A 23,509-nucleotide genomic window follows, 5' to 3' on the forward strand; every position below is an offset into this window, starting at 1 on the left:
CATTACAGTGCACCACTAAATTCTCCCAATTCCTAAAAAGGACTGTGCTACAGCACTATATCCAACATGGGAAATATATTCTTTCCTTTAGGACAGGTTTGAAATTACTTTTGGATGTACCTAACCCCTTCAAAATTGGAATTTTAGCAATTTCGCTGAAACCCTGTTTGGTTTTTCTATTCGGAAACAGAATAGAAACGTTTTCCAGCACATACCTCCAAGGGAAAGCATTCCCGCTATTCGAAACAGCATTAAGATTTGATACAAACAACACAGTAATTTAGCCTTTTAAAATTCAATAATGGCTCCTCTGATTTGACACATAGTAAAACTGATTGCAGAACTACCATTAAGTTCAGTGATTTGGCTTTGAGCTTCCTGACAAATTCAAAATTACAACCAAATCATACAACACCATTTATTATGATGTAGGCTGTTATACAGTAAATTAAAATCAAAGCTAACAAATGTTTCTACAGCTCTGTTTATTTAGAAGTTGCACAACTAAAGAACACCATTTAAATTTCTTTTATTTAAACGTGTGGACAGGCTACTAAATCTAAGTAGATTTAAAATTTAATGCAAGCATTGAATCTTAGAGCCATTAAGGTTGGAAAAGCCTCCAAGGTCATTGAACCCAACCATTAAACAGTATGATCCCAATGAGAATTTTTTGCTGCCAGTGAAGCCAATACCACTGCTGACACTCCATAGCAGAAATAAGTGCTTGCAGAGTTGAGATTCACAATTGATGACAGCAAATATGCAGACCCTGATGCATGTCCTCCAATGGAGCTAAGCTTCCAAAGGATTTCATGGAATCACAGAATTATTTGGGTTGGAAGGGACATTAAAGCTCATCCAGTTCCAACCCCTGCCATGGACAGGGACACCTTCCACTATCCCAGGTTGCCCTGTCCAACCTGACCTTGAACACTTCCAAGGATGGGACAGCCCCAGCTTTTCTGGGCACAACTTCTCCAACTTCCTTATCACATCTACATGTCAGAGACCAGAGAAGCAGCAATGATTAAAGCCTGCAGTACTCAGCTTGTTGTTGAATCTGGGGATATTTGCAGCAAATGTGCAAATTCTCTAAGCTACCTTTGCTCTGTTTGCTAAAAGAGAAGAATCTAATTCAATAAGCCCAGAAGGACCCAAACACAACTCTTCAGATGCTGCCAAATTACCTCTGAAACAGTCATTGAGTTCTTCTCCCACTTGCCCACAGCCTTTCGTCAAAGCCTGCCAAAGCATCACTCAGCCTCCCTGGGCTGCCTCTGAACCTCCTGTCCTGGGGGATGGAGAAGCTGCCTGGCCCAGCTGCACTCCTGCACATCCTCAGGCAGAAATTTCCTAGCAGCAATGCCCAGACACACCTGTGTTCTGCACCTGAAGTACTTTCTGTGCCTACAGATGTTGTTTTAGCTTTCAAGATAGTCATTAGCAGTGTATCCAGTACCGGAGAACCCTTTGCACACTCTGTTCCCAGATAATAGGGAGAAAATTGTCTTCATTTGTAATTCCATAGTTGCTCCGCAGTGACATTAGTGTTTCCTGCTGAGACTAAGTCTCTGCTGTGCTGAATGCTGCAGAAACCACATGGAGAGGGAAAGTCCTCGCTCCAAAGGATCTGTGTAGACAGGAGAGACACAGAGCTGATAGGAAAAGGGCAGGAGCGTGGCCACGAGCACCAGGCAGGTCACCACAGCCAAGCTGGGGACAGCTCCCGACTCCTTTAGCTGTCCTGCTAATCCTAAATCCTCATCAACGAGTCACCAGCAACAACATGTACCAAACCCCAAAAGTTTTGGGTGTTGAGCAAAATGCACCAGCCATTGATTGACCTCAGCTGAAAATACTGTGCATTAGAAATCAGAGAGGAGGGAGAGCTAAGAACAGGTGCAAAACTGATGGGATTTCATTTCCTTTTAAAATAAAATTAAAAAAAAAAAATCAAAGCTTTGTTTTTGCAATCCTGTACAAACATTGTGTTCTCTTCATCTTTTCACCCTTTCAAACACTAATCAAACCCCAGGAAGCTTACAACAGGCAAAGGCAGAATTTCCAGGAGCTGATGTTAGTAAGGAACCAAAGAAAACCTTCTGCAGTTCTTTTACAGACTGGAAATATTATCAGTCCTACAAGCCCCATTCAAACTCTGACATGGGATCTGAAGTGGCACCTGTGAGTCTGTGTAAACACATGTGGGCTGAATGGGTTTATTTCTCTCTTTATTCACATCAAATCTCTGAGTCACCTTGGTAGCATTGTCTACCTCTCATAAATACCATCCTTGTCCTCCCAGAGCTCCTTATCTTGAAAAAGTATTAAGGCTTTGCAGCACACATACTTAAAGGAGTACTGAAAGTCAACTTCTTGCCAAACTTTCTTCTTTCAGGTATTTTTTTCACCTCCATTCTTGTATCAGCAATAAAATTATCACCAACAAATTTTATTTTTTTTTTCTAAGAGAATTAGTTGAGAAGACTTCTGCCAAAGAGGATTAGAGACGTTGTTACAAGCTGCCAAGAAACAAGAGTGCAAGCGTATGTACGTGTGCCTGGGCAAGGATAAAAGTAAAGTAATTGCAGCTGAACTTGCTTAGATAACAGCAAACAAATACAAAACTTTCTATTAAGCTGACATAAAAAAATGAATAGAAAAGCTGTCAGAGTTAACAGGGATCCAGACCTAACCCAAGAAATAGCAATACTCTTATCTGTCTGTGCCATGGATTTACTCTCACGCTGTCAGACTTGATCTAGTTATTTCCAGCAGGACTCACTGCTTCCTACTCCTTATCTGAATACAGCTGTAAGTAGCTGTACACATGCAAATAAGTTTCCTCAAAATGCACCACGCCAGCTCCTTCCCCAGGTATCCTCAATTCCCTTCCCCAGCATCCTTGGTGTTATTTGTCCATAGGTGACTCCATCACAGCTGCACAGGGAGCCTCCCTCCTGCAACAGGGCAAGAAGAAAATGCTCAGGTCATAGAACCACAGAACGGTTTGGGCTGGAAGGGGCCTTAAGGATTATATTATTCCAAGCCCCTGCCGTGGTCAGGGACACCTTCCACTAGACCAGGTTGCTCCAAGCCCCGTCCAACCTGGCCTTGAACACTTCCAGGGATGGGGCAGCCACAGATTCTCTGGGCAACCTGTGCCAGGTGTCTCAGCACTTCAAGACAAAACCTGCTTTGGCTACCTGCTGCTGGCAGAACGACCAACAAATTCTGTTACAGCACAGCCAAAGAGCAAACCAAGTTTAACACCTTTTTGCACTAACACTTCCCATGGTAAACACCTGGATTTTGGTCTTGTGATTCCAGGTCCTACTGCTCATACTGAGGCTGGTCAGACTGGGTAGCAACATTTACACCCATAGTTGAATGTTGGGGCTTTAAAAAAGCAAAGCTTCCAGTGTTGGAAAATTCAACATAGTTACAATAAAAGTTCTCCATCTCCCCCAGAAATTATCTCTCATGTCTGAATTCAGGTTCCACCAATGTCTTTTGTATTGACACCTTCCACGTTGAAGCAAGACTGACTTTGGGTGCCCAGGTAGGCACTGGCACACAAGTTCCATGCTGAGGTAAACTAAGGTGCTAGACTTCTCCATTTTCAGGCCAATTTCCAAGCTTGTCACTATTCTCGTTTGAACTCTATTTCCACGTGGACACTTACCACTGCAGTAGGAGTTCATGGTTAACTCTCTTTCACACTTGTGGACTTGTTTCACGTCACTGCATGTACTGATAGATCATCAGAGAGATTTTTTTCATTTTGTAGTATGAAGATTAAGAGCCAAAATCACCTAATAGAGTATGACACAAACCCCAGCACACTCAAAAAGTTTTCACTCCTGAGAAGGTTTTGCGCCAGCCCTGGAATACTTTGCACACAGAATCATTTTGTCTGGAAAAGCCCTCTGAGACCATCGAGTGCAGCTATTCCCCAGCACTGCCAAGGCCACCACTAACCCATGTGCCCAAGTGCCACATCCACACGGCTTTTAAATCCCTCCAGGGATGGGGACTCCACCACTGCCCTGGGCAGCCTGTGCCAGGACCTGGTAGCCCTTTTAGTGAAGAAATTTTTCGTAATATCCATTCTAAATCTCCTCTGGTGCAACTTGAGGCCATTTCCTCTTGTCCTCTCAGTTGTCACCTGGAAGAAGGGACTGACCCCCACTTGGCTACAACCTCCTTTCCTCCAGACTGAACACATCCCCTCTGCTCTGTGTTGTAGCACCAGATACTCAGATACCAAGAAGGAAAGAGGTGACGATTTTTTTCATGCTGTTAGTTTTGAAATTAGGTTTCTGAAATTACCTGTTTCAAGGTGAACCCTCAATATCCACGTAAATGATCATAAATAAGCACTGTGATTCTAAACAGCTTAACTCCAAAGCAAAGAGGAGAATGGCAGTCACTTTCCCATGTGCAAAGAGAAAAGGACAACATGACAGGAGCAGAGAGAGCTGAGATAATGTGCATATATGTATATATGCACACACACAGAGCAAACAAGCAGCTGAAGCCCTGGCACAAATAGAAAGGAGGTAGTAACCCAGCCCAGCCAGCACTGCCTTTGCAATGGGCTGCAGCACATGAAGGACATGAAATATCAAAACAGATGCACAATATCAAACAGATGAAATAACCTGCCACAAAATACATATATATATATATATTCACATAAAGGGCACCTTTACAAGAGGAGATGAAGAGGGAAATGTCATTACTGTGTGTCTGTGATCTGGGAGTCATAAGTGCTTAAAAGCCAAGTCACAAATTTCATTCAGATCTCTGCAGAGAATGCATTTGTGAAATTTCTTTTATTCCCTTAACAAAGAAATTGCACAAGGCCAAAAATTCCAAATCTCGTTGCGCTGCAACAAGACGTATTTTGTGCTGTTTTCACCAGGCCTAGAAAAGTGCAGCTCCCATCCTCTCATCCTGCCCATCAGCAGGTCTGGTTCCCAGCTTTAGCTTCTCAGGGGTGGCTTTCTGTGACTTGGCTTGAGACTTATTCTCGTCAACCCCTGAAAATAATTGCCTCCTTCACTGTAACCCTGTCTGCAGCCTCCCTGGAGCCAGCACATGCCAAACTAAGCAGCTCTTTAAGTGTTAGGGCAGATAAAGTTCACTGCTGCCTCCTGTGTGGGGAGGGTGATGCTCTTTGCAGCACATAATGGTGCTGGATATAGAACCATGCGATAGTTTGGGTTGGAAGGGACCTTTAAAGGTCATCTAATCCAAATCTCCTGGAATGAGCAGGGACATCTTCAACAGGTATGAAATGCTACATCTGGATAATGATATATAACTATAACTAGATATGCAGCCAGTTAATGCATTCAGCTGTTTAACCCTGTTTAATTCCCCCCCCCCCCTTTGTGGAAATTCTTTATGTCAGAAAGTTTTCTGGGAAACTTCCTCACACATCCCTTGACTGATGTTTTCTTTGGACAGAGGCCACCAGAGCCTACTGGTGTCACTGGAAGAGCAGCCTGTGCGCTCCTGAGGGGCTCTTGGCAGAGCTAAGGACACACCTCCCCCTCATTACCCCTTATCACAACAGAGAAGAGTCTTCAAGACACTTAGCACCCACCAGAAGATCCCTGCCCTGGAGATTAGTGATTAGGACCATGCATCTCTGGGCCTCCTCCATCCTCTGCTTGGGCTCGGTCCAGCAACACACCCAAGACGGGCTTAAAATTAATCCTCAGGGCCCAAACCAGGGATTTCTGTGGTGATGTTAAAGCTGTCCAAAGAACAGGGCATTGCTCCAAAATTCAACTGTACGTTTTCTCCAACACACAGAAGACAAATCATGAGCGTGTTTGAAAGACACACATTTTCTTACGTGACCCTAAAAAGCAGAATAATTAAAATACGTAGTTAATAAAGAGCCTGTGAAAGTATAATTCTTTTTGGGCCTTCAACAAGTTTTACTAGCACATCATTTCATATGAAAATGAAAAGAAGTAAGGCAGAGAAAGCACAGATATTTGCTCACCCTCTACCATTTTGCCGTAAAGATTTTCAACACAGCTCAACCCTCATTGCCAGGGTCAGAGCAGAGAATGCCTTGGTTTGGAAAAGAACTTTAAGGATCATCTAGTCAACCCCCCAAAATCTTCAAGTCTGCATCAGTCTGCGTTATTTCATTTAAAATATTAATAAACCTCCTGTCTTGTACTGCAGCAGTCTAACCTATGCACCTCCCCAGTCACATGGATTTGGAGAAGCTTATTATAATCATAAGCTACCAAGTCATCATTTAAGTTTTTAGTTCCTCATTATTAACTTATGTAAATTCAGCTCCTTTGAGGGTGAAGCTGTGGCAGGAAGTGAACAGGGCACTCCATTATTCTTAACCCCAATTTATGCATATTCTTACAGGCATCTTCCACCTGTGCTAAAGAGCAGCACTAATTTTTGATGTCACCTGTCTTCTCCTGCAGATGATAATGGGATAAGACTTTAAAAAAAAAAAAATAGTGCTAGTTTAGTTTTTTTACCTGTCTGCAAAACAGTAGTATCAGGGTCAAAGTAAAGAGAAGCTGCCTAAAACCTTTTATCTGCATTTTTTAACTACTTTCTTCTTACAGAGACAAAAGATTCTTAAGGTAATTATTTTTTTCCTCTCTAACTACAGCAGGGGAAAAAAAGAAAAAAAAGTCACATTATAACTTTTGGTTGTAACTCAACATTGTTGGGCTCGCTTTCTGCATACAGATTTTGGGGTATAAAAGACAGAAAAGTGAAAACCATTACCCAAGCACACCCACCAGCAGACTGGAGCCTCTTCCCCAGCCCCATGGTGCCTGTTCTTGTTCTGGAAGCGCTCAGCCTGTTCCCTCCTTCAGCTCCCAGCTGCAGATTGCTAAATGAAACCACCTAAGGGAGAAAAGATTCTTCCTGAGGTCTTATGTGCCCTCAGCAGAGGAACTCAGCCAGGAGGGGAGTCGGGGTATTTACTTGCCAAAGGGAGTCAGCTGAGAGCCCTGACAGAGTTAATGAGGGCTTTAAAAAAATATGAAGCCAGTAAGGACCTATCAGCCCCTGAGAGATGGTGGGGAGGTTATAAGAGAGTGATAACAAAATTAAAAAAAATTATGAAAATAACTGATTGCCCACTAATCAGATTTTCTGCCGTTGCAGGTGCACCTCTGATTTCCTTTCTCCCATTAAACTCACTTTGTCTTTCTTCATATGCTACAGACTAGATCCATTTTTTCTACAGAGGAGGAAAAAGCTTGCAGTTTCTGACTTTCAACATCAAAGAACAGTAAAATCCTCTTCTCAAGGCACAGACCAGGTTTGTTTGATGAAGTATATCCTATACAATTGAGAATATTCAGTCCTGAGGATAAATAGGCCTTACGATATTTTTGTGCTTTTCAGCGTTCAGACCTGAGCACAGATTCCCTCCCTCTTTGCCAAGCGCTTTCTTCTTGGAAAAAGGAACAAAGGGTGGCTGGGGAGAGCTGTACACGAGGTCCAGCTTGACCTGCACTTGACCAAAGGACAGGTGCTTTGCAATGGGAACAAAATCAGGTCAGTGCAGGAGCCTCAGGAAAATGTGATGCAGAAACCCTGCGCTGAGGACACCATCTGCTGTTCTTCCTCAGGTCGCAACTCACCAGATGCACTTTCTTTTGTAGAACAAATAGTTTTCACTGTAATTATAATGCAACATAATTGCAGAGCTGGTTTAATCTGGATCCATCCACCAGCAAAGTGATATTTCACAAAGCCTGTTTGAAAGAGCGACCTTTAAGCATTAGTACTGAACTTTGAATGTATTAATCATATCAGCCCTGTCACAGGGTGCTACAGGGGTGTTGGGAGGGGTCTCAGGTGCTCAAGCCCTATCTGGGGTGTCACTGCCAACCCAAAACACAGCATGGACCAGCAGGTCCCAGCCAGGCATGTCCACCCTGCAGCACACCATTCCTCAGAGAAATAACCAAATTTACACCTTGTTTCAGTTTACATGCCCCAATTTTCTGTGCCTTTGTGTGTGTGAGCACATCCAATAAAACACATTGCTTTATTGGCTTTTAAAAGTCAAAAAGACAGACCTTGAAACAAATAATGGAGCCAGTTAGTGAACTCAACCGCTTCAAAGAGCTAAAGGAACAAAGTATTGGAAACTTTTTGTGTCAGAGGTTCAAAGCCTATTGTTTCAAATATGAGTAATAATTTAAGGGGGTGATGGGAGGCATACTGCAAGAGTCAGTCTGAGTCAGACTTTGGAGTTTAATAAATAACTAGATATATTGCAATACGGATTTTCTAAACAGAGGGAACAAAAAAAATTCTTTCTCTGATTACTGACTGTTTTTTAAGAAATGAAAATGTGCCAGCTCTCTTATGTTTGCAGGTTAGTCTGCCATAAAGTGGAAAATAACTTAATTCTGCTTCTGAAGGTGTGGACTGATTCAAGTGTTGGGCAGGGAAGAAGAGACAAAGGGGTTTGCTGAAAGGAGAATAAATGAGCCAGAGCTTATCAAATGGAAAGCCAGCTTGTGTGTGTGTGAATAAAAGATGTGGGCTTAATTAAAAAAACCACCAACAACAACAACGGGAATAATCAATATGAAGAAAAAGGTCTTTTCATTCCTTCAGGTGCAAATATGCTCCAAGCATATGGAGCAGCTCCAAGCACATGAGACCAGCTCCCAGTGCCAGCCTGCCCACCTCATCCATCTGATCCTGGATTTCCTATCTGGCAGCTGACCAGTGGTTTGGGTTGTGCTGATTTTCTTTTTTAAGTGTTTTTCATATAATTCTCATTGGCCGTGATATGAGAGGAAAAAATGCAACTCGTGTGCTGCATTAACATCCTCGTTGAATAATAAAATTGTTCAATGCTTGTGAAATTTTTAGATTTTTTTTAAAATGTGGTTCATTTGGCATCCCTTTGATCCGGCAACACTCACCCCTCCTGGGTATATGTGCAACACCAGAAGAAACTCCTCCAAAAAGACAGAAAAGTAGAAAAATAGGCAGACTGCCCTTGCTCAAACCAGGCAGAGGCATTGGTGGGGTGAAGATGATGTTTGATCACACAGGCAGTGAAGGCCAACCTCAGCTGTTGAGTTCAGCAAAGAGCAGAACCACCACCAACCCTCATTTACACAGAGCTCCCACCTAAACCCAGTGTGGGCTTAGGGATAAAATATCTGAGATGTTTGGGCATTAAAGACAGACTTTCTGCGTGGTTGTGTGAGGGAATGACCACAGGGAGGCAAGTGTCTGCCTGCACAGCCGGGATGGGTGTTCCAGCACCACACTGATGGGCACACAAGTGCTGTGAGAGGGTTCTGACATCCCAAACTGCCTCGCATGCAGCCAGAATTGTGCTTTTTTTGAGCAGTCTCCATCCAACATGAGCATCAGTGGACTCAAGCCATAATCAAACACTGAAATGGTGATAGGGGTGATGGCTCTCTGGGTGCCTTGGGGCTCTGTGATTAGCACAGATGGAGATATGGAATGGTGAAGGATGTGCCTTTGGGAAGATAAAGGCAGGGACAACAAGCTTAGAGAAAGGAAAACAATGCACAGGTAGTGAGCAGGGACACCATCACCTCAGACTTGCAGACAGCAAATTATAAACCATGTCTGAGAATGTCTCTGCATGGCACTCCACTGCTTTCCTTCCCTGGGCTGTTCTTTGCCCAGGCTGATTATATTGATATTTTGAGTTAGATTTTAAGCCAACAAAGCTCTCACACTCCCCTCAGCCCATTCCAGTTTGTAATTTCACTTTGAAGAAAATCAGAGTAATCTGAAATCGCACACAAACAGTTTTCTGCAGGGTGATATTTTTATGTACATGATTTCTGGACTGCGGTTTGCAAGGGTATTAACCAACTCTAGTGAGAGTCTGAAGTCTTATGTTGTCCCAGTCACTGTTGCTCCAGACATCTGTGGTGTGCATGTCTCTGTTTTCCCTTCAAGCCCTTCTCCTGAAGAAACACCATGGAAACCCCTACGACATATTTCTGTGTAATAAATAAAGCAGCAACATTAATAGTTAATAGTTAAGTACTTATTAACCACCTATCAAGATATGGCAATAAAGTAAATTAATACTCCAGGGTCCTGATTTGAATCTCACTTACATTGGTGTTCCAGCACTAAAACTATTGGTTTCAGTTGGGTCATTTACAGACGAATGATAGAGGTTAGCCTGACCTTGTGTTGCTCCAACAAATACCTTACAGCAACAACAGATCTGGAGTCAGAAGGAGTTTGCAACAGTAGCATGGTGTAAATAATACATGGATATTAGGAAAGCAATTAGGTCCCAATATCAGAGCCCATATCACGGGCACAAACTGCTGTGCAACACAAGCTGGCTCTGTGGGGATGAGTGCCCTTCCTAAATTACAGCCTTACAGATCAACTGGATGTTCACTGGTTTTGGAATTATGCAAATCAGCAGACAGCTCCAAGCTTAAGGGCCAGGAGAGTTTTTATTTTATTTTTTCAAACAGGTCTCTTTAAGGACACAAGTTCATCTTTCAGGGGAAACAAAGCCTGACTTTGGCCTTGGACAGGTGCAGGATGATGTCTCTGCTCAGCTCTGGTACCTCCTGGCTGATGCAGAGCGGGGAGAAGAAAGGCAGGATGAGGCACTCAGGAGAACTGCAAGCAGTCTGATGCCATTTGGGGGGCACAAAACCAGTACCTGGTTTAAACTGGTAAATTTGGGGGGTGTTTCTAAACGGGGCCTTGGCAAGAAGCTCGCATGTAGGGTCCACACTGGACACGTCTCAAATTAGGAGAGATTGATGTCGTGCTAAGTGTTGTTGCTTTGAATCTACAGGAGGTACAGACTCAACTTTTTGCTGTCTCTGCTTTTCCATCTCTAAATTGAGAGTCTGAACAATATACAGCTGAGTTCATTAATGCTCCTCAGGCTGTTGGAAATCAATGGCCAAAGAGACAAGTTCTCACCTCTGCATTTTCAGGGTCTTACCACCTTGGGATTGTGTTTCAAATGTCCAACAAGGAAGATCTCGACCTCAGCTTTAGAAAAACCCAGGCTGAGCTCTCTACTCAGCAGAAAGCTCATTTTTCACTCAAAAATGATGAAATTTAACACTCTGAGATGAGCCACGTTCAGTTTTCTTGCACAAAGAGTATGATTGGACTTAAAAAGAGATAGTCAAGGCTAACAACTCAACCAGACCCATCTGAGTCTATGTGATTTGTGGATGGATTACTGGGAGCCTTTTAACAAATAGCTGTGCTTCATAGCAAGCTGCTTTAAATAGCCACAAACATGGTATAAAAAGATACAATACAGAAAACAATAGTTTTTAATCAAAATAATCTTGCTTAGGATAAGGGGGTGGGGCCAAACTATTTTAATATCCTCTTTGATTGCTCAGTGAATGCATCTTGTTTGCTTTTCCTGCTGGTTGTGAGTGTAGAGTTAAAACTCAAAATGCTAATAGATGAAAAAGTTATTAAGGCACAGATTAATTACTCCGCAGAAATTAAATCTTTTGCTCTTGCTGCTAGAGAGTTTGCTAATCATAAAAATACATTTTTCGAGCAACAGCTTAGCAATACTTCCCAAAGATTTGCACTATGGGTGGTCAGAAATACTCAGCACAGGATCTGGAAATGAGCTGTGCCACGAGGATACACAGTTGGTGAGAGTTCAGTGCATTAAAGACCCTGCTGAGGACAGTCAGCATCTCATGATCTAGTTGAAAACCGGCCCAAAAACTTTAATTATAAGAGCTTACAGAGATGAAAATACATGTTACTTTTCCAGAAGAAAAGTACATTTGTATGTGCCTTATCAGCCTCCTCTCTGTCACAAAGTTTGGCATCAGCCTGGCAAAGTGCCTGCATGTCCGCTGGGGTAATAAAATGTTAATAGAGCAGCTTTTGGGCTTAGGATTTGGAGTAAATAGGGCCTTTTGACATGATTTCTTATAGAACAGGTTGTGTAAGTGCCCAGTCAGTGTCTGTCAGTCTCTCCTTTCTGCCTCCCAACTCCTGTGCTGAGTTTCAGTCAAGGCAGAGAGCAAGTCTTAATCTAACAGTGGGCAGGGTTAGATGGAATATTGGGAAGGAATTCTTGGCTATGAGGGTGGTGAGGCCCTGGCATAGGTTTCCCAGAGAAGTTGTGGCTGCCCTTGGACCCCTGGAAGTGTCCAAAGTCAGGTTGGACAGGGCTTGGAGCAACCTGGTCTAGTAGAAGGTGTCCCTGCCCATGTCAAGGGATGAAATCAAATGGTCTTAGGGTCCCTTCCAACCCAAGCCAGTCTGTGATTCTGTGATATTTACAAACAAATATGTTACTGTCTTAAGTACTGCTGCCACAGCTAATCCTGAAGCAATGGAAGTGCATTTGGGCTTCTCTGTTCCCAGGAGCATGGAAAATCCGGGGGTACCCATCTAATCCCAACATCTACACTGCTACATACAAATCACTGTATGTGGCTGCAAGGCAAGAAATGCTCAAGAGCCATAAAACTGTGAGTGTTAAGGAGAAAAAGAAATGCATTAAAAAATGCATCCTTGTTAGAAAAGAAGGTGGCTCAGGAAAGACCAGGAACCTCCTGGGGCAGCTTACAAAGGTGCCAAGAGAAATTGTCTTTTAAGTCTTCTCAGTGGCAGGCAACAAGGAAGGAGGTCAGACCAAGCCTTGCTCTGGGGCTGGTCTGAGATGGTGCAGGGCAATGTGCAGAGGCTCTGTCAAATCCTCCTGTCTCCCTTCTGGTCCTTGGAAAAAAAGAAGCAAAAAGATCCCCCAGAACACAAAGACTGCTGCACTCGAAGGTTTTTCTGGAGTTATGTGCTCTGGCAGAGCCACATCCATATCACCTTGTAGAGAAATCAAACAAGATTCCCAGAAAGAGGCAGGAGGAACAGTGAGACTCATCCTACTTCAACAAGGGAAGGGAGCTGGTGGACATAGCATCTTGTACCACACTATGATATTTAGATATTTAGATTAGATATTAGGAAAAGATCTTTTCATGGAAAGGGTTGTAAAGCATCAGAACAGATGGTCCAGGGAAGTGGTGGAGTCAGGATGCCTGGAAATGTTCACAAAACTCGTGGGTATATGGTACTTGAGGACATGGTTCAGTGGTGAGCGTGGTGGTGGTCCTGTGTTGATGGTTGGAATTGGTGATCTTAAAGGTCCTTTCCAACCTTGATGATTCTTTTATTCTGTATTCCCTTCGAGGGGTTTTGGCTGCAAATTCACCCACCCCAAATCTCAGCAGGAGGGAGGGCACAGACGTGTCAAGCCACCCGGTTACTGGGGGGCTCCACACACATGAGGTGCACAGGGGAAAAAGCCACCATTCCCTGGGGAATCTCGTCCTGTGAGTGGGAAATCTGTGTCCCACCACCCGTGGAACCTACAGTGGGGGCAAGATGGTCATAAAAGGGGCATGAGAGAGGCAAACAGAGGATATTCAGCCAAATTCCCTCTCAGAGACATGTCTATCCTTTCTCCAAGATATTTTGTCTTTGACCAGTTTTATCTACAGGATACTTGGACTATCAGAGCTGGAGAGGGAAAAAGAGAACATCTCTGGTTGCAAGGACAGGATGCATTAGTTCTGCACAGGGAACTGATACTCCATGAAGGAGAAAGAGAAATATCTGATGGTGGTTAATTCTCATTCTCACCACCACTCAAAGAGCCTATTCAATCCATTTCCACATAGGGAGATACTGAATTCCATCGCTATTGCAAACCTTTCCCAAATGTTGCCACTTGAAGTTCCCGAGATGCAATCGAGGAGACAAATCTGAAACAAAAAAAAAACCAAAACCCATTCCAAGTAGACAGCACTTCATGAAACCTATGCAGGAAGTAAAAAACATCATTAATCTTTTCAGGTGAAAGGGAGGACACATATTCCTTATTTATCACCCTGTGCCACATGCTGGTGGAAACATCCAAAGAGCAGGGCATTAGGGACTTCTATTTTATCGCCTGATAGCTTCTGGATTGAGCAGCAAAGATGGCAAGTTACTTGCAAAGATATCAGTGCCTCGGCACTTCTCAAGGGAAACAGCGTGCTTGGAAACACGGCTGTAGCCAGGATTGACTTCCACTGCCTGAAAGGCATTTGCCTGCCTGACCTGACTGCAGCCCACAGCATCATCAAGTGCTGCTGAGCAAACAGAGAGTGAGACGAAAACGCTGCAGCTCCAGGCATCAGCTCAGACACCTCAGCAGCATTTCATTCACCTCGTCTGGGGGAAGGATGAACTTCACTTTGTGAAATTTGACTCTAAACCCAGCAAGGCAGAAAGGCTGCTAAAACCGACAGTGTGATGGTCCTGGCTGTTAGTACAGCTGACAACATCTATTCCTTCCAGAAATAAACAAAAGACACCCTGTAAAAGGAAAACAGTGGATGTTAGCCCTTATTATTTCTAAAGATGCAATAAAACTGACAGAAAGCTCATTTTTTGTTGATGAATTTTGTCATGCTTTATCAGACCAGTTAACCCTGGCCTGGCAGCACACCTTGCATCTGGAAGACCCTTAATATGTCAGCATGTCTGTAGGTCTCAAAAGGCAGCACCAAATTCCTGGAAGTCAGTGGGATTCCAAGAGTCCCTTGTCCTTCCCCTGCAAGGACCCTTGTACGACCCAGAGGTTGTGTTGTTGTTCCTGAGGCCCACAGGGACACCAACCTTCTACATCCCACCTTTACCAAAACACTCATGCTCCCTGAACTTGCTACCTCAACAGTTTTCAGGTGTAGAAAAAAAGAGTGGTGTCTGAGCTTAGGAAGCTTTGGCATCAACATCCTTGTAAACAGAGTGTCTTATCCACCTAAAAATGTATCTGTGGCAGCAGTTGTACACACTTCATGCAACATTTTCCTTCTCTGTGATGGACAATCGTTTCTTTATGGATTTAAATGGTTTATTCCTCTAGCCAGACCCACCAGGATGACTAAAAGATGACTGAAGCCATAGAGCAAGAAAACAACTAGGTGATAAAATTGCCTGACTGCTAACACTTCACCACACAGGAGAAGATTTGGGTTAGCAGTGCTAGGGGGGGAGGAAAAAAAAAAAAGGAAAACAGAAGATAAATAGAGATACCTAAAGCTTTCATTCTGAGACAGGCTGCCTGTGATGCCTGTGCTGGGAGAAGGGTGGTCAGTATCTGCCCTGGCTCCATCTGGCAGGTCCCACAATCCAAAGACACCTTTCTGGGTGCCCTTGGGAGCCTCACAAAAGCAAAAGGAATCGATTCATCGTGAACACAGAGCTAAAATCTGACACTCAATACCACATAGCATTCCCAAGGCCAAAAATACAAGCTGGCAATACCGTTTTGAGGGAATACCAGCACAAGGGCCATTTATTATTTCCCCTGTTTCTTCTGCTCTTCCCCTAAGTGCCCACTTCTGGGCACTGTCAGACTGTGGTGAAGCATCTCTGTAATTCACTACAGCTTTTTATTGAGACTTTCTCAGAGCCAAGGCTGCAAATGCCACTAAGGAAAATGATGGATGCTGCAGGCTTTAGGAAATGAACCATTCTCTGATTGCTTGCTTAGCCGAGCAATTTGCGATGTGATAGACAGAAATTATATCATCCAGTGTCAATTTGTCTATTCATTTTTCCCTCTCCACATGTTTCCTTTCCTTGATTGAATAATCACTAACAATAATCACAAGCAGCTGGGGGAAGGAAGTACATCCATCAGTTTTAATGTCAGCAGGAATGAGAACTGATTCCTCTAGCATTCACCATAGCTCTGCATCTTTAAAGTCATCTACATTTTCCTTATACCAGCACTAATATCCAGATTGTATTGTCTCTATTACCTACTCCTATTTCAGCTTATAATCTAGGAACAATAGAATGCCAATTGGGAAAATACCCAATTTAAAAAAATAGATGGTTGTTTCATCTGCTGTTCTGTATTGCCACAAATATTTTTACATTGATGTTTTAATTCTCTTAGAATATTGATGGAAATGTAAGTTTGTAAGACTGAGCCTGAATAAGACAGATCCAAGGAATATGATTTTATATGAAGGATGGGGACTGTAAGGGACAGAGCTGTTAGGAAGGCATAAGTAGGCAAATCTCTGGGAGTGGAGAAGCTTTTCAAAGGTTGTCTCTGCACAGATTGCTACTGTCAGTAAAAAATTACCTTACTGTGCCCAGATATTCTATAGGCAACAATCCAGAATATGCACTGAATGTTCTGTGATCAAAATACCAAATTTTCAATTTGTTTCACTTTAAAACCCTAAATATACTTTTACATATTTCTAAATGATGCTATATCACCATATAATTCCACAGTGGTATTATCTAGTTTTATGAACCCATTTCTATCGGCTGAGCTTCCAACTCCCTCCCTGTTCAGAGACAGGGAACAGCAGAAAATACAAAATTAAATTGAAGGCACAACAAGCGGCCAGAAGATTTCCTTTCACAGGAAACTGTTAGAGTGGTTTGTTTATTCAATAGAATTAAATCATCTTTCAAACACAGTGACACAGACCAAAAAACAAAAATACCCTGATTACTGTTCTAGTTATGGCTTACAGCAATTGATAGGCTTTCTATTACAACCATAGTACAGCCACAGAAACAATAATAAGCAAAAGTTACAGGGTGTAGGCTTGACAACAGAAAGGTGAGTCCATGGATTAACATCAGCATGAAACCAACATGACTGCCTGGATTTCTCCACCCTCACTGTCACCACCTTATAGAAATAAGAAACATGAAACAACTTTGTTTTTGCCATAACCCAAGCTCCCCCAGCACCAAGACACAAAGTTTTACTCCAGTATTCCTGAACTAAGGATTTGTTTTCCACCAGGTGAAAACCAGGGGCGTATTCAGCAGGCAGCAGCTGTTCAATATGATTTACATGGGCCAAATGCAGAGGTTTGGCCAGGGACCTCGTAGATGACAACAAGGAGGGCCAAGAAATGGAGCCAAAATCATCACGTCCTGTCCCAGACAGAGCAGGGACGGTCAGTTTTCCTTGTCTTTAAGGGGACAGGCTCTAATGCACACATAGGTGTGTATCACTTGGCCAACACAAGGTTAACAAATAGGGATTAACTCAATTCTGCTTGTTCCACAATGCTAAAACAGGGAATAACCAGAGTCTTTGCAAGCTGCTTGGAGCACTGGAGATACGTCTGTGTCTTGGTCCATCAGACAGTTTCAGGTAGAACAGACAACCAGCCAACACAGTATCTGATTTTTCTGGCTTAATTTGTCACTGCTTTACATGCTAACACATTTTACAGTGATTAGTACAGTTAAAAACATACATCAACTTACCCAAAGATCAAACACTGAGAACATTTATGGCTTCTAAATAGAAAGTCAGGCGTATTTACATCTTTCAATCCTTGAAGTGCTGAGGCAGATTTGTCTTTCTTTAAGCTTTCCACTGTGTCCCAATCCCTCATTTCTCATGTTTGTTGGATGCTCAGGGCTTTGGGGAGCATTGGAGGTGCTGACACCCTGGGATCCAGGCTCCCTCACTCTAACCCCTGGCGTACATTTGGATTTCCCTTAAGTTCATTTAAAAAAAAAGAGCACTTTAGTAAAATTTTCAATTGAATACAATTTTTTTTTGTTTGTTTTGAATACCACGTGGACAACACAGGGATGCCCAGCAGCCTCACCCACATTAGACAGGATGATAATAAGACATAAAATGATAATAGTCTTTGAGGGTTTTTGGGGAGAAGCAGGTTACTGGCTTGACCTACAAACATTGCAGACCTGATTTCTCTTTCTGCTGAAGCCAAATCCAAATGTTGTGCTGGCTTCAAAGGGAACAGGCTGCATCCTGCCTTGAACACATTCATATCACCGATGAATTCCATGCTGGTATTTTAAAGCAAGCAGAAAAAACCCCTATTTTCTTGAGGCCTGTGACTCTCATACATACAGTCGGGTATGTACAGAGGGCCCATGTGTTATTTCATACAGCAATTTACACTACCATGATGAAGTGCTTTGCATAGATGAGCTTGAAAAGATGACTTGATGAAATCTGGAAGGGAGAGTGACAGCCACAACGCTTCTGCTTCCAGATGAGCTTGTTCTTTATGCACATTAAAAACATGGCATTGCTACTGCACCACATCTAAAGTACATTAAAAAAAATGTATCTGAACTCAAGTGAGTAAGAAACAAGAGGCTGCTCTTCCTGCCCGTGATTAGGGCCTGTTTCTGGAGTACACCAAAATTTCCACACACTTTGCTGGATTTCAGAAAGGGCCCTATGCATAAATACTGACCTCTTTATTCCCAGAACCTCAGCTCACTCCAGAATTTCCCAGGGAGTTTGGCCCTTCGGGGATTGCGGAATTTCACTCTTTACTTCTTCACGTTCTCGTGAAAGCACACTCAAATGCCCATTTCAGAGCTCTCCACGTTCACCACCCAAGTGGACAAGTGGACAGTCCTCAGAGGATCAAGAAGGACAGATTCCCCACCGTGCCACATCTCAGTGTTTATCCACCTCAGTTTCCCTCACACACGAAACCAGAGATTGGTCCTTGCTGCCAGGGAGAGCTGAGCACGGGCAGTCCACCCACGCAGCTGCGTCACTACCAGTGTTTTTGCCTTCAAGGTCTGAGCAACATTTTTACTGATTCACCAAGCCCCCACAGAGTGGACTATTCTTAGAGCTGATTTCCTTCCGTTTCCTACATCTGACCATCTTGGGTGAACATCACCTTTAATTTATCATCAGTCAAGCCTGCATGGGAGCAGATTTTTGGGAGACTGGAGAAGCTACCCCTGATTGCTGCAAGCTGTGATGCTTCATCTATCATCTCCGCCGTGGTATTCCACATTCTATGTTATTCAGAGCACTAAAGGCCCTGGACCAGAGTTGTGCTTGCAATCTCCTATATTCCCTTCACCTCGCTTTTCCCGCTGACCACGGACCTACTCCCCATGGTGTCTCTCCTCCCCAAGATCCCAGCAGGAGGAGCTGCCATGGCGTGGCTCTCCCTTTGCAATTCATGAGCTGTCTTTGACAACCCTGCTGCAATCACAGAAAATATGCTAAAATATTATAATGGCCCCTATCACCATTGAATCCATTCTGTCCAACAGCAAAGCTGGATTTCATAAATCAGAAGCAATCAGCTAAACTGTTCTGACTAAATACTTCCTTCCCTTTGATGAAAGCACTGGCAGATTCATAAGCTTCCTCTGTTGACCTGACAATAAAGTCAAAGCAATCCTAGCTGTGTTTTTCCAACTGGATTTGTATTGCCAGTGTGTGCAAATCTCAAGAACTTCTTATGAGATTCTTCTAAATGGTATGAGGAGCTGGGGATTAAACTATCATATTTCCTCCCTCCCTGTCTCAGATTTCATACCCTCGTCAACAGAGCTGGGATTACAGCCTGAGCTCAGGATGTGGTAGCAGACAGCTGACAGACTTTCTTCCTGGACAGATCAGACTTTTGTATGGGGGATTTCTCTGGGACCTGAAGCCTTTTCTGTGGGAAAGCTGTGACATGCTGTGCGTGTCATTCACTTGCAGCAGACACACCTGACAGTCACTTCTTATCACTCAGCTATCCCCTTGTTCAAAGGTTAACGTTGGACATTTGGAGCTTTGACCACATGGGAGAAGGGAAAACAAAATGTCCTCAAACTCAGACAAATCACTGATGTCAAAGAGTATTTTCTTATGCTCAGCACACAAAAGAATGATGGCAGAAAACAAGGAGGGTCCTTCTTTCTGCAAAAGCCCTTCTGCATATGGCATTTCTGACAAATGCCATAGTTTTGCAATCACTTTTTTTAGCAAAATGAAAAATGAATCAGAAAGTGAACATGTTGCAACATGCATTTCATCTCAAGGACTATTTTATATATATTTCTTTAATTATCTCACTGGCTTGTCAATCACTCCTTATATCTAACTGTACACCTATGTACACCTTCACAGACCTGTCCAGGCCTGTTTCTACAGTCCCTAGACAAATAAAATACCCACTCATCTGAGTGGGAGCTCTTTTCAGATAAATGTGGCAAGATTGGGCCTTTGGTGCGTACGTGCGAGTATCCTGCACACACTTTTTAAAATCATTAAAAAAATATAGTAGCTATAGATTTATAAGCAATCAAAATCTAAACACAGTAAAACTGCACTTATTACAGTGAATTTACATTGCTCATTTGTATGAAGCAAACAAAGGAAAGGAAATGTCTGTGACCCTGTAATTACAGATGAACTGTAAATACAAGTTTTGCTTATCCTTTTGTCTGTCCAAAAGGATTTATGCAACCAAAAAGAGGGATTTGCACCGTTTCTGTCAACACATGGGTGCTTCTCAAGTGCTTTCCCATCTTTTTTGAAGTATCTTTTGCAACGTATCAGACTCCTTTCCGTTTATTTTGTTCGCTTCGATCACCATAGTAAAGAAAAAAATCCCTTACTAGAGAAGGTAACCTTAGCAGAGCAGCAGCAGCAAAGCAATCCTGAAGTCACTACCAGTCCCAAACTCAGGCAGGATAAGGAGTAAGGGCTCTAGGTGCCAGCTTCAGTGTCATTGCTGTTGCCATAAAGCTTTAATGCACAGCAAGACGGCCAACCCGCAGGGTGTCATTGCTCTCTAAATAGCACTTTCATTACAGCACTTCATTGTCAAAGCCCTTTGCACACAAATTCACGAAACACAGCGAAGACAATGATCTCTTTTGCATACGAAACCAAGGAAACCGTTTCACCCACAGGTTCATTAGTGCACTGCCTACTTCACAGGTAGGACCATACAGGGGGTGTTCACTAACACACAGTGTGACTCTAAGATCGAAACCACAACAACACAAATATATAAAGCTTAAGCACTGGTCCTTCACCCGCCCCTGGCTGGTGTTTCTCAAGTGAGTTCTGACACCTTTTGCAAGGATATGCGTTACTTTTAAGGTGATCAGACCTCTGGAGTGTAGTGTAAAGTTAAGTAAATACACCCTCACGTACCATCCAGGTCACTGCTGACCAGTAGGGACTTATGAAATCGTGACCATCAGCTTTCACTTCTTTTGTGATCATTTTATCTGCAGTGTGAGCAAGTTTCACAACTCTAAGCACGGCACAGGTGCTTTTAAAAGAAGCTTTGTGCATTCATACATTACAATGTCCAAGTCCAGATTTGGATTTAAACCCTCTCCCCCCCACACCAAAACAACGACAAGAAAAATAAAGTATCCCTCATATAGAACTCTAAACTTCAAATCCTTGATCATATATCTTGCAATCTACGTCAGACAAGACAAGGCACTGGACAACAGCCCAAGTGCTTCAGACTAAGAACTAAGACAGGGAAACTCTGTTTGTTTAACTGTGCCAACACATCTGAAGCAGCAAACCTCACCTTCCTGTGTGTGCAGTCACACCAGTAGGAAAGGGCATAAACCTGCAGCCTACTACAGCAAAATAAACTTCAGCAACCTGTAGCACCTTTTCTGCATCAGGATTTTGCCAGTTCAACTGCAGCAGAAAAATTAAGCTTGGCGTAAGTGACAGAGTTACACTGACAACATTTAAAGAATACACCAGCCCTTTTACTATCCTAGTAACATTCTCAACATATATAAATGCCATGTTAAGACATTTGACATCTTGAGATGCATAATTTTAAAATAAGCATCATAATCTAAGCCACAAAATATCTCCTCTGTATTTTAACTTCATTTCCTGACATTACTTATTACAGATACCTGAAAATGTTAACTCGACCTGCCCAGTGACTCAACATTCAGATACTCTTACAAAGTCTTTAATAAAAATCAATGAGGAAATGGGTTTTTTTCTATCATATGCTGTGATACTTTAACCAAAAAATCGACTTGTAAAATATATCTCCTTGCTATTCAGCCTGAGAAAACCTTGCAGGAGTGTGAAGGAGCATGTTTCCTCAACAAGGACTCCAATCTGAAGCTGAGATGGTCTCTACAGGAGGAAGTACACACACTGCCCACGGGATAACTATAAGGAAAGCATCATAGACAAGGAGAAAGAAAACACGATCAAGCATAGAAGAACAGAAATGTATGACACAAGAAGGAAGAAGAAAGGAACTCTAAAACAGTATCACAACATGATTCACACGATTACCTGTTGCTGTGAATGGGAGTTTAACATTCTGTTCTATCCTGGCTGAAAAAATTCATAAAGTGATTTTGTTTATTCCTAATACATCTATTTGCTATTTTTGAACAACACTTTGTGACAATACATAACAAAGATCTTAAGTTATATATCCCCATTAAGCTATACTGCTAAAGAGTATTTTCAAAAACCTAAATGCCAGAGAGCAGTGCTCTCAATAAAACCTGGCAATGCCCCAAGGTACTCGATTCAGAAACCTATGTAAAGTCATACAGTCTACTCTGAAATTCTCCACCACTGATTTTCCTCAAAAGTTTGGTGCTTTTCTTGATAGTGAAATGATAAATATATTAATGTGCTCTGTTTATCCCTAAATCTATTGGAAATGTGCTTCTTATCTGACTTGCTTTCCAGGGCAGTGTGTACCCTGGGGCGCAGGAGTTTTTCTCCTCCTACACTGTTACGGACCCAACTCTGCTTGCAGGAAAGATGCTGGTATCCTAGATCCTATGGGATGCAATGCCTTGAGGAAATTTATATCAAACAATTATTGCATAATCTCCATTGTGTAATAAAACCTCCTACACCATACACAGGCATCGAGTTCCCGTCACACCTTCCCAGTGTCCCTGTCAACTGCAGGTCCCCGTGTGGACCCGCAGGATCCCCTTGCTGTGCATGTGGAGGAAATTGAATATTTCTGAGGGCATGGCGTGAAAGCCGGGTCGGGGCTTCACGTTGTCATAGTAGTGGTGAGTTATAAAAATCCCTGAGGGGTTCATGGGGAAGGCCCAGAAGCCGAAGAGGTGGACCTCTTCGCAGAGCTCCAGGGCGGCAGTCACCAGGATCAGCCCGGTGCTGACCCGCTTGGCCCGCACCCCTTGGCCGAGCCAGTAGCGCGAGACGTTGATGAGATACTGGGGGTGGAAGTAATAAACAGCCTGCTGGGACTCGAAGTCGTCCAGGACGTATTTGACCCGGATGGACACGTCCGTGTTGCGGGTGTTGTAGAAGGCCGGCAGCAGCACGGACGCGTTCTCGTACACCTGCAGCACGTCGTAGAAGGGCTTCCTCCACTTCTCCAGCTTGTGGAATCTAGAGGGAGGGAGAGGGTGTGAGGGATGGTCAGTCAGCAACCAGCACAAAACCCAACCTCCAATAGGCTTTTGCTACGGTGTTTCTGATGCAGAGGTAATTGAAGTCGTGTTTCGGCTGTCAAGGGGAATTTTTTTAGACCTGTATCTGCGGCACCGGTGTGAAACGTAGGGCGAAAATTCGGGGGATGAAAAAGTTCATCCTGTGCCCTCTTTCGGCTATAAATTCACTAAACAGCAGGAAAACCTTGTAGACATTTCT

General features: G+C 43.1%; 1 protein-coding gene across 4 annotated transcripts in view; it reads right to left on the reverse strand.

Annotated features, from left to right (window-relative positions):
* Positions 1–16,482: 16,482 nt before the first annotated feature.
* Positions 16,483–23,509, reverse strand: part of ST8SIA5 (ST8 alpha-N-acetyl-neuraminide alpha-2,8-sialyltransferase 5) — a 68,989-nt gene continuing 61,962 nt past the window's right edge. For all 4 annotated transcript variants that reach the window (XM_027671665.1, XM_027671661.1, XM_027671663.1 and 1 more), the window contains one exon: positions 16,483–23,248. In XM_027671665.1, the coding sequence (XP_027527466.1) occupies positions 22,786–23,248 (463 nt within the window). In that variant the 3' untranslated portion in view covers positions 16,483–22,785. The remainder of the gene's footprint in view (positions 23,249–23,509) is intronic.

Source organism: Neopelma chrysocephalum, unplaced genomic scaffold (genome assembly GCF_003984885.1).
Source record: "Neopelma chrysocephalum unplaced genomic scaffold, ASM398488v2 Primary Assembly neopelma1_97116, whole genome shotgun sequence".
Lineage (NCBI taxonomy): Eukaryota > Metazoa > Chordata > Aves > Passeriformes > Pipridae > Neopelma > Neopelma chrysocephalum.